Source organism: Pristis pectinata, chromosome 33 (assembly GCF_009764475.1).
Source record: "Pristis pectinata isolate sPriPec2 chromosome 33, sPriPec2.1.pri, whole genome shotgun sequence".
NCBI classification, from domain to species: domain Eukaryota; kingdom Metazoa; phylum Chordata; class Chondrichthyes; order Rhinopristiformes; family Pristidae; genus Pristis; species Pristis pectinata.
Window position 1 is genome coordinate 11,512,713 of NC_067437.1, and position 15,884 is coordinate 11,528,596.

General features: G+C 41.3%; 1 protein-coding gene across 6 annotated transcripts in view; it reads left to right on the top strand.

The window, feature by feature from the left end:
• The window catches only part of LOC127585668 (epsin-2-like), a 36,838-nt gene that overhangs the window by 4,503 nt on the left and 16,451 nt on the right, over positions 1-15,884 (top strand). For all 6 annotated transcript variants that reach the window (XM_052043314.1, XM_052043313.1, XM_052043316.1 and 3 more), the window contains exons 2-5: positions 2,465-3,004; positions 6,663-6,899; positions 7,587-7,699; positions 8,694-8,759. In XM_052043314.1, the coding sequence (XP_051899274.1) occupies positions 2,647-3,004; positions 6,663-6,899; positions 7,587-7,699; positions 8,694-8,759 (774 nt within the window). In that variant the 5' untranslated portion in view covers positions 2,465-2,646. The remainder of the gene's footprint in view (positions 1-2,464; positions 3,005-6,662; positions 6,900-7,586; positions 7,700-8,693; positions 8,760-15,884) is intronic.

Here is a 15,884-nt window from a genome sequence, read left to right on the forward strand (position 1 = left end):
ATTCACCCATGGGTATTTCACAGCAGAACGTAGTGGGTAGCTGCCAGCAATGTGACTCAATGCCCTGGTGAAATTAGTTTCCTTCTCCCTAAATTTATGGCATTACCGTTAGCTGAATTGTTTGATCAGGAATTTGGCCAACCTAACCTCTCTTATTTAGTTATTTAGTGCCGTCAGCAAACAAGTATTGAGTTTTATGGTTTTAATTTAGAACCTTCTGATTATGTTGCAGCTTGCGAGTTGTTTTCTGGCTTTGTGTATCCTGTTGAACAAATATCTGGTTAAGATAATGAACTTACATCAGCTAGAACCACATTGATGCCCGCATTTCATGTTACTGCTGCATAAGATTTAATTTTCCCTGCTTTTAGATGAACATTGTTCCTTTCTTTCTATCATGGTTCTCTTTTGTGCTGGTGCTTGTTTAGCACTGATTCCAGAGGAACTATACCTGTGAGCTTACACACTTACCTCTGCAATGGAGTGATAATTCTACTTTACTCCACATATACAACCTTGTGACTTGGTAAAGGAGCTGAAGCTAATAGTCTGCATGTTGGTTGCTATTATACAGAACCTAGAGTCTGATTGAAATTGTCATCAATGCAAAAATAGAATTGGCATTTGCTTTCAAAAATTACTTACTTTTTCAAAAAAAAAGTCAGCTTTGTGTGGAAGGTTTGCAAACGTATCTCCTTTCTTATACCTCTTCAATTGACTGAATTTGGCAATAAGGCTCACCATATGCATGCCATCTTGGTGCCAACATTCCATCTGTTGAAACTGAGCATTTTTGGCTCAGTGAATGAGATGGGAGTCCTGGCTGAGCCATGCTAGCTCTAAAGTTAGCTGGTTTGAGTTCTATCCCTTGCTGCTGATCTAGGTAATTGTAGTTGCTGGTTACAGGACATGCTTGTAAGTGCCCTGTAAATTTTAAACTCCAGCTTAACTTCGGTTTGGATGGTTTACATCTATATTTATAAAATGACACAGCACAGAAGTAAGTCACCTAGCACAAGGCAAATTATGCCTGAGCTATTTCTTTAAAAGAGCTTTCAAATTAGTCCCACACCCTTGCATTTTCTCCATATCCCTGCACATATTTTTTCAAGTACAGTAACAGATACACACCAGTCTTGGCAGCTAAAAATAATGTCCTATGGTGCTGCTTGTGGTAAGGCAGATGTTAAGCCGGAATGTTGCAATACATAAGATAGAATGTAGGTCATCGTGCACTTTGAGGCTAGAAGATGCAGTTCCATTCCTAAGAATAGTGGATTCATTAAGAGATCAGGCTGCAGAAGAGATTCCTAATTTTTTTTGACTGACAAAGCAATTATAAGTTCATTGACATTGTGGAACTTTCCTCTGGGACAGAGCTGAAACAGAAACCTTTGTAATAGTCTCTGCTCGACAGAAGAAAAAGGCAAGAATGTACTTGGTATAAATTGTAGGAATTGTGATTTAGATTTTAATCCATGGCCATCGCATGTTGCAGTTAGTTTAAAAAGGTAGAAGCGCAGACTGAAGTCAGCTGTGAGTAGAATAAATTCACCTGGTCCAGGCCTTCAGTTAAAAATGATAATTCAGTCATAGAATTGTAGAGAGATACAGCACAGAAACACATCCTTTAGCTCACAAAGTGCATGTTAATCATCAAAAAGTTAATTCACTAGATAAATTAATAATATTGTGAAATGTGTCATTTTTGAGCATTAGAAGTAACTTGAGAAAAATAAAAAAAATTCAGAAAATATCGAGCAGCTTTGCAAATCTGGTGGTCAGGCTCGTGCATTGTGTTGCACAACCTTACTCTGTACAAACATTGGAAAACCCCAACCTTTTAGTACTTAGTTGTAAATGAATCTTGCAACTTTGTATCAAATTTAATGTATTCCCAATAAAATAGAATATTCCCACTTTACTGTCTTTCGGCAGAGCAGAGGATTGCACTGTTCTGGAGAAAGACAGTGAATTGCTTTCCAAACTACATTCATTTATACCTTTGCCTATTATGTCACCTGACAGCTTGGGTCTTGGGAACAATACAGGAGAAAGTTTCTCAGCCCCATCCACCAAGGTCTGTAGGCAGTGTTTCAAGATACTTGAGCACATTCTTTCCTTGCGCCTTTTTGATTAAGAAACTGGGGCGAATGGCCGTGTTTCATGGCACAGGTCACAGTTAGCGTTTAAAAGTCAAATGAGAGTGAAATCAATCATTGTTTTGGGTAATACTGAGGTTGGTTTAAAATTCAGATAGATCTTGATAAGCCTGGAGGTGATGGGTTATATTTTTAAGTTTTGGGAGAATCTAAGTTCGAGGACAAGCCAGGATTTCAATGTAGTGAGGAAAGAGAGAGGAGGAAGAAGAGTTGGGGACATGCAGAGCTTTGGGGGAGAAAAGGCTGACAGGAGCATTCACAGAAGCATGATGCTGACTAAACCTCTTGTTTTCTTATTTCAGGTGTTGGATATGTGACAATGATGGAAATGTCAGCAGGGCAAAGTTGCTAAATAAACACCTGTTAGGACAACATGGAGCTTCAGTCAGGCTGAAAAGGGGAACGCATTCCTTCAGAGATTGCTAATGCTGTAAATACTCGACAGCCTGCCGTAGAGAGAGTGAAGAAAATCAAAGCAGTCACCATGACGTCCTCATCCCTGCGAAGACAGATGAAAAACATTGTAAACAATTATTCTGAAGCAGAGATAAAAGTACGGGAGGCTACATCAAATGATCCATGGGGTCCCTCCAGCTCACTGATGGCAGAAATCTCTGACCTGACCTATAATGTGGTAGCTTTCTCAGAGATTATGAGCATGATCTGGAAGCGCCTCAATGACCACGGCAAGAACTGGCGTCATGTGTACAAGGCTTTGATGTTGATGGACTACCTGATCAAGACAGGCTCTGAGCGGGTAGCACAACAGTGCAAGGAAAACATCTTTGCCATTCAGACGCTGAAGGACTTTCAGTATATTGATCGAGATGGAAGGGATCAGGGTAATTAAATATCTACTTGTGATTTCTTTGAAGTAATAAGCTTGGTTTTTGGAGTGGGAGAGTGGCTTAAAGCAACTAGTGATGAATCGATTCATGGTTTGTGTTGTTGTCATTGGCCTCTATTACTGGACTAGAGGAGGGAAGGTCATGCTTTAAATTTTGGACAGTGTGCATGTCAAGATGAGGACCATATCACCTTGGTTATAATATTCCCTGCAATGCTCCTTGTGAAGGTGACCCAGTGCCACAGACTGCTGTTGCTTGCAGTACACAAAGTTGGGAGTGGTGAGGCAGGTGGGTGTAAGCAGACAATGAAATTGGATATTACCTTATATTTCTGCCTGGCCTAGTTTAGTTCAGACTCTCAGATGAAGACATTTTCTCAAGCTTAATGGTCGCTGTTCTGCGGTGGGTGTTGCAGATAACTTTTGATAGATAAGATACAGCTGCTGCAGTTCAGAACTTTTGACCCAAATTCTGAAAAGCTCATTAAAATGTTGAAGTTACGCTGTCAAAGACTTTTATTGTGCCAAATAATTTTAAAAAATGGTCAGACTTGAATAAGTGGACTGATTAATACTGCTATTAAAAGGCTTCAGTGCATAACCTTTAAATGCCACAGATGCAGTCAGCATTGGTGGTTTGAGACTTAATAAAGCTCATCCGAATTGTGGCTCTGAGATGTCAGTGGTGGGAATCAAACCCTTGACCACAGGTATAGAAGGGACCTGTTAAAATTGCACAGACTATAGCAGCTTGGGGTTTGTGCTTGTTAAAGTAAAATAGCCTCATTCCAATATAATTTGACATAATCAGTGAAGGTGAAAAATAACCATCTTCCTTTGGTGGAAGCAAAAAGAGGGAAAGCTTTGTGCAAGTTCCATGGTATTTGTTTCTGAATCATTCAGGTTGAACAGAGGTATTGCTAGGTTAAACACCAATGTCCAACCAGATAGCCTGCTACTATCTGGAAACTGTTCATAATAGACTCCCCCCCCCAAACAACTGGTCACCGTCAGTGAATCCAGTTGGCCCAGAGGTGTGGAGAGAAAATCCTCTCTAGCTTTAGGGACTAGAGAGTCAAAATCTGCATTCCTTCCAAGCTGCCACACTTCCCATATGCCTTGGTCATATTTAGTATGGGTAAATGAAAACCTTTAAGGGAGAGATTTCTAGGTACCATGCAGCAGAAGACAGCACTAATAATAAGTGAAGGAACTGCATCAGAAAAGTAGAAGTAATGGTTAAATCCTTTCTGCCCTAGGCGCTGGTGAAAATTGTGGTTTATGACATCATGATGCATCAGACTCTGCCTTTAAAATATATTTGTATACTTGACAGCTAATCAGTTAATTAGCATGTTAGGTTATAGAGGGTGAATAATTTGACAGGCTGTGGTGGAGGATTTGTTGTCCAATATTTCAACAGTTTGCAATTTTCAGTCATCAAGCTGTACTAATCAGGCACCACATCTCCATTGCTCCTTCTGAATTCAGTTGTAAAGCATTTTTTTTCTCACTACACCTTTATCCTGTGCCTGAAGCCAGGTTTTTGGTAATATTAAATTCGTGGATTTGCAGGGACCAGGTTCAGATTTATCCTAAATCACTGCTGCTGAGATCTTGGATCCCAGATCTACATTATTAACTTTCACTCTGCTGATCTGCCTCCACAGATCAGTTTCTACAAGCTCTGGCTGTTCTTCAGTGGTATTCACAGGCGGTCTTGCTTGGCCAGGGACTTGATGTCTACTACTGCATTTTGGGTGGGGAAGGAATTAAGGGACAAATATCTTGATTCTGGCTTCCACCAAACCATTTGCTCACTTTGCAGCAGGATTCACCAGATAAGATTAACAAGTCTGAATCCTCATTGTCTTCTCTCTCCCTCTCCTTGCACCACTAAGACCAAGGACAGTGGACATTATGGGTATACCAGGTTTCCCTCTGAGTGATACACCATTCTGACTCAGAAATATATGGCCAGTTCATTATTGTTGCTGGATCTATAACCTGAGACTTCCTACCCAATATCATTGCAGGAGTACTTTCACTAGAGGAGCTATAGCAGTTCAAGGAGGCTGCTCAGCACTACCTTCTCAATTAAAGAAGGGCAATAAATGTGGGTCTTGCCAGCAGCACTCAGATCCCAAAAATGAATTTTAAGAAAAGCATGGACATTTAGGAGTACTATGGTAAAGCCATGTAGATCTACCGGTCCTAGACAGATGCTCAAAATTGTATGTGCTTTCTTTATTCCTGTTGACAAGAAAATTTTATATGTGGATTGTTGATGAGCTGTATTTGAAGAGGTTCCTGTAGCTTTTAATACCATCTTTTAGATTTTGTTAGGTTGGTAAGAAAGTTTTTTTTTCTCTTGTAGCCTGGTCTTTTAATTAACAGAAGAACATAACAAATAGGAGCAAGAGTAGGCATTCTGGCCCTTGTGCCTTCTCCATCATTAAGAACGTGACTGTTGCTTTACCTCGGAGCCATTTTCCAGCACTAATCTTGGTTTATTTAATGTCTGGAAAATTATGAAACTGTTTTGAATGAACACAATGACAAGTTTTGTGGCCCTGCAAATTCCAAAGATTCACCACCTCTGACTGAAGAATATTTTTTTCTCAGCTCAGTCCTAAATGAATCCCTTATTCTCAAACTGTGTTCCCTGGTTCTGGATTCCTCATCTGGGAAAGACACCTTCCTTGCATCCAGCTGTAAAGTCCTTTAAGAATGTTGTTCATTATGATGAGATCTCCTATTATTTTTTTTTTGAAGTCTCCTCAGTCTCTACTCATAGAGAAAACCCTCCATCCCTGGAACCAGTCTAGTGAATCTTCTCCGCACTTGTTCTTTGCAAAGTACATCCTTTCTTGGGTAAAGAGACCAAAACTGTACACAGTACTCTAGTTGCAGTCTCATTAAGGCTGCATCAAGATATCTCACTCTTGTCCTCAAATCTTCTGGTAATGAATGCCAACATGCCATTTCCCTTCCTAATCGCTTGCTATAGCTCTGTCTATTTTCAGTGATTTGTACACCAGGACACCCAAGCCCTTTTGAATATCAACAACTCTCACTATTTAAAAAATACTCTGCATTTTTGTTTTGTTCACTAAGGTGGACGACTTCACATTTTTCCAGGTTATATTGCATACGCCACACTCTTGCCCATTCACTCAGCTTGTCCAAATCCCCTTGAAGCCTCTTTACATCCCGCTCCCTACTTATAATCCCACCTAATTTAATATCTTCACCAAACTTTTGAAATGTGACGTTTGGTCTCCTCAGCCAAATCGTTGATACAGATTGTGAAAAGCTGGAGCCTAAGCACTGATCCCTGTGGTACTCCACTATTCACAGCCTGCCAACCTGAGAAGGATTCTCTCATTCCCAATCTTTGCATTCTCAATCCATATCATTATATTACCTCTAATTCCATGTGCTCAAACATTGTTGATCAACCTCCTGTGTGGGACTTTATCCAATGCCTTCCATAATCCAAATACACCACATCTACTCGTTCCCCCTCCTCTATTCTTTTAATCACAATCTCAAAGAATTCCAGCAGATTATTCAGACATGATGTCCTTTAATAAATACATGTTGACTCTACTCATTACTCATTATCTATTACAATTGATTCTCTCAACCAGGTGTCAATGTGAGGGAGAAATCAAAACAGCTCATCGCACTACTGAAGGATGACGAGAGGCTTCGAGTCGAGCGCAGTCATGCACTGAAGACAAAAGAACGGATGTCAAGTGTGACGACAGGAGTAGGCAGCAATAACCAGATTATGTTTGGCCGTGGGTCCAGCCACCCAAACCTCTCTACTAGCCAGTCAGATGAGTGTAGCAAAGTGGGTGGATCACCTGCTTCCTACCATGGCTGTAAGTATCCAAACTGTGTGTGTGCATGTTTGTGGATGTGTGAGAGATGTCAAGGGCTAATGTTTCAACCTTTTTTCTAGCCTTGCATTGATATTATTATTCCTTTCATTTTAACACATTGCAGAGCAACTGCTAGCCTGCCCCAAGTGTGGCCATGGTGACACTGTTTTAACCATAGGCACCTTGCACATACTCTTGCACACTACAGATCAATATTTAAACGCAGCACTAATGGGTAACCGAAGAAGTGAAGCACGCAGTAATTGGAAACACTTATTTTTGTCTTACTGATTTTAACAGTAAACAAGGTGAAAATTCACATTTATATTGAGTGCAGAAATCACTATTGATATACTGCTGTTGAAGGATGTAGCAGCTTGTCTTCACATCTGGATGGTGGTATATATCTGAGTTTAAAGAATTAAATGATGAGGAAAGATTGTATAAACCTGGCTTGGATTCTCTTATGATTGTGTGAGAGGGCTGATCTAATTAAAGTGTTTAAAATGATAAAGGCATTGCTCAGAAATTTGTAACCTTTCTATATGATCGAATTGATGCCATGCCCTGTAATTGTAGGTAAGAAGCAATAATAATACCTTGGGTAGTGTAACTTAATGCAGGTGTAAAAACTGGACTGTCCTCATGATGACACACCTTGTCTGTTGCTCGATTCTCTGCCCACAGCTACTTCACCAAAGATCTCCTCTGAGCTAGAGCAGACACGGCCTCAGACCAGCGGTGAAGAGGAGCTGCAGCTACAGTTAGCGTTAGCCATGAGTCGGGAAGAGGCTGAACAGGTACCCAGGCAGAGCTACTGCCAGAACAGATCCATGCTTCTTTCTTGCATCACCCCCAACTCTTTGCTATTCTGAGGCAGCAAGTGAGCTGAAGTGATAAGGCTTTCTTAGAGATCTGCCCTAGCCTGACGACTTGCAATATTTTTATGATACCTGACCTGGACCTAACATAGTCTAAAAACAAGCAGCATCTGTGGAGGAGGCAAAGGGAGAAATCGACGTTTTAGGTTGAGACACTGCATCGGGCATCTATAGTGAAGCTATACATTGAGAAATAAGAACTGCTTCCTGTGCTGTTCTTTCAGCTATTTGCAGGCAGTCAACTCTATTACATTCACAGCACTGAACCTTAGGGCATTTATTCATAGAGCCAATCTGATCCTAGCCCAAGGATGTAATTTTTTTTGATACAGAATCTGAATCTTACTTAACCCAGTAAGGTCCTTTCAGGCTCGGGTTAAAGAACCAGTCTATAGTGCTTCCTCAAAGATTACTTTGTCAAATTATGTTTTTCCAACCATGCCAGCCGAATTAAATATTCTTTATATTCTTTGTTCAATTTGGGACAATTGAACAGCAACAGTCAGAAACAGCAAAAGCAAAAATACACAGTCCATCACATGAAAGAGCAGAAGTGACTAATGTCCTTTTCAAATGTTCAATTCAGACAAATGTGCAAGCCAGAAATGATGTAATTATAAAATCATTATAACTGATGAGGCCATTCATTGTGTTGTAATTTATTATAGTTCAATAATTGTAACTATGCATGAACTGGGGTATTTTCAGACACTCAAAAGTGTTTAAGGGATTAAAAACAATTCTGATTTTTTTATGTGAGACCTTTTAGATGTCTAGTGCGTGCACTTCACCTGCAGTGAGCAACTGAGCTATTTCCTGAATTGCACGAGTTACAGCAAAGAAGCTTGCACTGTTTTAACACAGTACATAATGTTCAGCGACATTCTAAATATTTTCTTCCTTGCCCATTTAGATTTTCAAATGTGCCACAACAGCTGGCAGCCAATCAAGGAATACAGTGACGACCTTGGCTGCACAGGTAGGATCATTTAGGATAGGGCAGAATGATTAACTTCCAAGTTGAAGGCCACCTGTTTTTTTATGTGCATGTTAATCTTAAGTACATTTCGATGCTTCCGAGCTGCAACCTAAAACCAACCAGCGTATTCTGACAGCAGGGTTCCTGCCCCAAACAACCATTAACCACAGCCCTGAAGTCACTTGAGTTTAATTGTACTGTACTAGTTTAAGCTGTTGAAGGGTGAAATTGAACACAGCTGCACCACAAGGACAGAATAATGAAAAGTATGGTATCGAATTATTCATCATTCGCAATGATGGACAGTGCCTGCTCTTTCTTGTCATTAGTTTGGTGAGGTTTTACTCTGATATCAAAAGCCTGACTTCTGCTCATGTACTGTGTATATGCTGCATGTTAAAATGGGACAGCTAAGTGATATTTACACTCACCCAGGTTAAGTTGCTGACTGTAACTTTTCATTGTGTGAATGGTTGGGCTGAGGAAAACTGGCACTGGGAAGTAGTTCAGTTTTTCTATTCGTGCCCAGTGTCGGCATCACGCACTGTCAGCTATGTGATGCAAAGTAAAGTTTCCCTGCTTAACAATTCAATCAGGCCTGAACCTTGGAGATGATATAGAGTTATACAGCACAGAAATGGGCCCTTTGGCCCAACTCATCCATGCCAACCAAGTTGTCTATCTGAGCTAGTCCCATTTGCCTGCATTTGGCCCATATCCTTCTAAACCTTTTCTATCCATGTACGTGTATGAACGGGTTGTAAACATTGTAATTGTACCCACCTTTACAGCTTGTTCCATATACCCACCACTCTCTGTATGAAAACATTTCTCCTTGGGTCCCTTTCAGATCTTTCCCCTCTCTCACCTTAAATCTGAGTCCTCTAGTTTTAGACTCCCCTACTGTGGGGGGAAAAAGGCTGTGATTATCCACGCCTCTCCTGATTTTCTGTAAGGTCACCCCTCAGCCTCCTATGCTGTATGGGGAAAAAAGTCCCAGCCTTTCCAGCCTCACCTTGTAACTCAAGCCTTCCAGTCCTGGTAAATTCTTTGTGAATCTTTTCTGCACCCTTACCAGCTTAATGACATCCTTCCTGTAGCTGGGTGATTAGAACTATGCACAATACTCCAAGTGTGGTCTCACCAACGATTTGTACAGTTTCCATATGACATCCCAACTCCTGTACTCAGTGCCCTGACCGATGAAGGCAAGTGTGCTAAACATCTTCACCACCCTGTCTACTTGTGTTGCCACTCTCAAGGAACAATGCACCTGTACCCCTAGGTCTCTCTGTTCTACAATACTCTCCAGGTCCCTGTGCAAGTCCTGCCCTGGTTTAACTTGCCAAAGTGCAACACTTTGCACTTGTCCGAGTTAAATTTCATCCTTCCTTGGCCCACTTCCTAGTTCATCTAGATCCTGTTGTAATCTTGGATAACCTTCCTCACCGTTTACTACACCACCAATTGTGGTGTCATCCACAAACTTACTAAACATTTTACTGACATTGTCATCCAAATCATTAATACAGATGACAGACAGCAGCGGACCCAGCACCGATCCCTGTGGCGCACCACCCTCTAATCCAGGCAGCATCCTAGTAAACCTCTTCTGTACCCTTTCGTAAGCTTCCCACATCCTTCCTATAATGGGGCCACTGGAAGTGCACACAATATTCCAAGTGCGGCCTAACTAAAGTTTTGATTATGGGGGGGTATGAACGCTTAGGGTTGTGGATGGGGTACCAATGCAGCAGGCTGATTTGTCCTGGATGGTATCGAGCTTCTTGAGAGTTGTTGGAAAGTGGGAACTCATCAAGGGTAGGTCATTAGACTCTCTTGTTGGTGCTAGCGATTGCCTGGTGCTTTTGTAGCATGAGTATTACTTGCCATTTATCAACCTCTGCCTGAATGCTCGGTCTTGTATGTAGGCATGGCCTGTTTCATTGATAAAGATTGGATTGGAATTGAACAATTAAAAGCAATTACCCCGATTCTGACCCTTAAGATGGAAGAAAAGTCATTGACAAAGCAGCTGAAGATGGTTGGATCAGGACGTAACACCTGTAGTGATATCCCGGGGCTGGGATGATTGACTTTCAATATTCACAACATCCTCCTTTGTGCACGGAATGACTTCAGCCACTGGAGTGGAACAAGGGCAGTTGCTCTCATCTCTCTTCTGGAGTTCAGCTCTTTGACTGATGTTTGACCAAGGCTGCAATGAGGTCTGTTGCGGAGTGGTCCTGGCAAAACACAAACTTAGCGTCAATGAGTAGGTGTTGTCGGTGGTACGACGGTTTCCTTTGTCTTGCTAATGATTGACAGTAGACTGGCTGGGCCTGACTGAATCACTTTGAATCCTTGCAGCCTGAAGCTCAAGACTCCACCAGTTTGGCTGGGTGCAGTTCTGTGAAATTATTGTTATTCCATATAACAGTTTAGGATAACTACTTAAACCAAAGTAGCTGTCTCTCTTTGCCTATACGTTGGAACACAGAAAGAAAGTGTTGCCAATATAAAGTTCCTACCCCAACACTCCACCACCAGAAATAATGTAAATTTAACTATTTGGCATCTCAATGAATTGTCTCCAGATGAGAAGATGCTAGTATTTCTATGCCACAGTGCTTTTGAAGTTTGGGTTTCATTCTAATGCCTACTTATTTATGTTCAGCATTAAACACTGGCTGGGTATCAACATGGCAGAAGGAATATTATGAGGAAAATGTGCAAGAATCCACATTGATAGAAAGGACAGAAATGTCAAGTTTTTTAATAGTGAGAGAATTGGGAATGTTTGTGTTTGAGAGACCTGAGTGTCCTTGGACACAAGTCACTGCAAACCTCCACACAAGTACAGCAAACAGATTCCAGCATCTATCGTTGTACTTGTTTTCTGGTAAATTGGCCTTTATCATTAGAGGGTTTGAGTAAAACTATATAAAGGTGCCTTACTGCAATTATATTGGACCTTGGAGAGAGTGGCTGGACTACCATGTGTAATTTTGGTCTTTTTTTACCTAGAAGAGGATATATGTACTATAGAGGGTGCTGTGAAGATTTGACAGACAGGTTCCTGAGATGGCAATTTGTCATAGATGGAGAAATTTGAGTATGCCGGACCTCTATTTAGAAGAATGAAAACTAGTCTTATTGAAAGGTACACTATTCTTAAAGGGTTTAATAAGATGGATGCAGGATGGATGTTTCTCCTAGCAACAATGAGTGCTCGGTCTTGTTGACTGAAATGATGAAGAACTTATCCAATGGACAAGTGGTTAATTCTCAATCCCAGAGGGCTGTGGAGGCTCGGTCACTGATTGTGTTTAAGACCAAGTTTGATAGATTTCTGGATATTAAATGAGTCAATAGATATGGATTTAGTGAAATTAAATGGTATTTGATTTAGAAGATCAGCCATAATCCAGTTGAATGGTGAAGCAGTCTCACGGGACTAAATGACTTCCTCCTGCTTCTATTTCTTCTACATGCAGAAACTCTACGAAACAAAACATCTTCATGGGGTATAGTGGTACTGTGGACCTTTACTACTGATCTGAAATATATGAATTTGAATTCCACCCCATAGCTGGAGAATTTAAATCAAATATGAACGAAAAAGGTAGTGTAAATAATGGTGACAAAGAAATCACTGGATTGGCATTAAAACCCATCTTGTTCACTCCTGCCCTTCAGAGAAGGATATCTGCCATCCTTGCCCTTTCTGACCTGTACATAATTCCACATCCATTTGGGCAAAGCCATGTATATTATGGATGGATAATAAATGACAGCTTTGCCAGTGATTTCCATATTCCATGAAAGAATAAATAAAACCAAAATTTCCATGCCGTTAAAGGGTCACTTGCTTGGGTTAATAATTAACTACAAGTCAGTTGGTTACCACTTTAAGAACTTGGACTCCTCAATGTTATCTCCTTTTCTGAGGCAGGGCAGGAACTGACATGCTGACCAACAAATATCTACAGTTTAAACATAGAAATATGAGTAATCTATGTATCCTGCCTCAAACAAGGGACGTGGATAATGTTATTTAAATACACCCAGAAGCAATTTGATAAAAATTCTTCATAATAGAGTTAAATACTTGGAATTATAGGTAGATTATTGATCCTTCATATTCTTCAAGGGCCTTGTCTGAGATTTCAGCTTCCTAAACCTTCCATATGCTTTTTTTTACACTAAGCTTTCAATATCTCTTGTCACCCAAGGTTCCCAAACCTTGTCATCTTTGTCTTTCTTCTCAAAGGAACTTGCTGGCCCTGCAAACTCTAATTGAGAGGCCTTTAAAAAAACTCCCACAAGTCACAACAAACGGCCGCTCCCAATCTACTTTCTCAACTTCCTGCCAAATATTGTTATCATTAGCCTTCCCCCAATTTAGGACTTTCACCCGAAGAGTGGTCTTATCCATAATTGTCCTCAAACCTACAGAATTATGGTCACTTCCCAAAATGCTGTCCCACTGAAACTTTGATTATCTGGCCCCATCCTGAGTTGAACTATCCACACATTGTTTCAAGAAACCCTGCTGGATGCACCTAACAAATTCTGCCCCATCTAAGCCCCGGCACTAAGGCAGTCCCAGACAATATTGGGGAAGTTAAAATCACCCACTACAATAACCCTGTTGCTTTTACCTCTTTCCATGATCTGCCTGCATATCTGTTCCTCCAGAATCAGCTGGCTATTGGAAGGCCTGTAGTACAACCCTATCATAGTAATTGCACTTTTCTTATTCTTGAATTCTACCCATATGGCCTCAATGGATGAGCCCTCAGTGCAACCTTGACATTCTCCCTAATCAGTCACACTCTGGAATGTTGAGCTGCCAGTCCTGCTCTTCTCTCAACCAAGCTTCTGGAACGGCTACAATATCATAGTTCCATGTACTAATCCAGGCTCTAAGGTCATCGGTCTGGCCCATTATACTCCTTGCTTTAAAATTAATACACTTCAGACCATCATTCCTGCAGTGTTCATTATCCTGGCCCTGCCTGTTCTTCCTATTAGACTTACTTGACTTAACCTCTACCTTCCCAGTCACCTACTGACTTACTGCTCCATTCCCCACACCACCCTGCCACAGTTTAAACCCTCTGAAGTAGCCCTAGCAAACCTCCCTCATCTCCCTTCCTGTCCAGACATGGCTCTTGAGGAATATAAAGAAAGCAGAAAAGAATTAACCAAGAAATTAGGAGGCTAAAAGGGGCCATAAAATATCCTTGCCAAGTAGGGTAAAGGAGAATCCCAAGGCATTTTGTACGTATATTAGGAGTGAGAGGATAGCTAGGGAAACAGTAGGTCCACTCAAGGACAAAGGAAGGAATTTATGCGTGGAGCCAGAGGAAGTGAGTGAGGTCCTTCATGAGTACTTCATGTTGGTACTCACCAAGGAGAAGGCCATGGATGATGGTGAGATTAGGGAGAGATGTATTGATATTCTAGGCTTGATGATGTTAAGGAGGAGGTATTGGGTGCCTTGAGAAACATTAAGGTGGATGTCCCCAGAGCTGGATGGGATCTATCCTTTGATACTGAGGGAAGCAAGGGAGGAGATTGCTGGGGTCTTGACAGAGATCTTTCTATCCTCTTCAGTCAGAGGATAAGTTGAGGTGCCAGTAGACTGGAGAATAGCCAACGTTGTTCCTTTGTTTAAGAAGGGCAATGAGGATAAACCAGGAAATTATAGGCCAATGGGCCTTGCATCAGTGGTAGGGAGATTATAGGGGAAGATTCTTAGGGCCATGATTTAATTGCATTTGGAAAAACATGGATTTATAGTGATATTCAGCATGGCTTTGTGCAGGAGGAGTCCTGTCTCACAAATTTGATTGAGTTTTTTGAGGAAGTGTCAAAGATGATTGATGAGGGCAGGACAGTGGATGTTGTCTCCATGGGAGATCAAATGCAAGAGGAAAGTATATAATAAATCGCAGAAGCCTTAGGAGCATTGATGTACAGAGAGATCTTGGGGTGCAAGTCTGTAGCTCCCTGAAAATGGCAAAATAAGTGGATAGGGTGGTAAAGAAGGCATAAAGCATGCTTGCCTTAATTGGTTGAGGCATTGAGTATAAAAGTTGGGAAGTCATGTTGCAACTGTATAAAGCTTTGGTTAGGGCAAATATGGAGCACTGTGCAGTTCTGGTCACCACATTACAGGAAGGATGTGGAGTCTTTGGCTAGGGTGCAGAAGAGGTTTACTAGAGTGTTGTATGGATTGGAGTGTATTTAGCTATAAGGAGAGGTTGGACAAACTTGGATTATTTATTTGGAACGTCGGAGGTTGAAGGGTGACCTGATAGAAGGATATAAAATTAGGAGATAGCGTAGATAGAGTCTTTGTCAGAGGGAAATGTCAAATACAGGGCACAGGTTTAAGGTGAGAGTGGGAAAGTTTAAAGGAGATTTGCACGGCAAGTTTTCTACACAGAGAGTGGTAGGTGCCTGGAGCACACTGCCAGGTTGTGGAGGCAGATTTGATAGCAACATTTAAGAGGCATTGAGACAGATCCCTGAACAGGCAAGGAATATGGACCGTGTGCAGACAAACAAGATTAATTTTGATTGGCTTCCTGCTCGGCATAGACATAGTGAGCCGAAGTGCCTGACCTGTGCTCTGCTGTTCTATTTTCAATGATCCAGTCAGAAAATTGGTTGAACAGCAGTAAACAGAGAACAGGGTCAGTGGATAGAAACTCTGATGGGCAGGATGTGACTTAAGGAGTAATCTGTGACGGTCTCAGTTATTCACTGATAACTTGTATGAGATGGACGTGTATTGAAGTTTTGGTTTTGTGTGAAAGGTTCTCATTTTTAGCAACAAACTATGTGAGCTTACACTATCAGTTGAATTGTTGGTTACTGCTCTCTCTTGGGCTTGAGAACCAAACCCTAATGTACCCCTTGTCATCCAGCATGTTTGCAAGATTAGTAACTTGGATGACAGATAACACACTGGTTGAATCTACAGCATCAAATGAAACGGATGCTGAATGAAGTGTACTGTTAGTCTCCTCCCTCTTTCCTCCTCCCCCCACCCCACCATCCACCACTAACCGATTTGGTGTGCACTCCCAGGAAATATATCTTAACAGACAC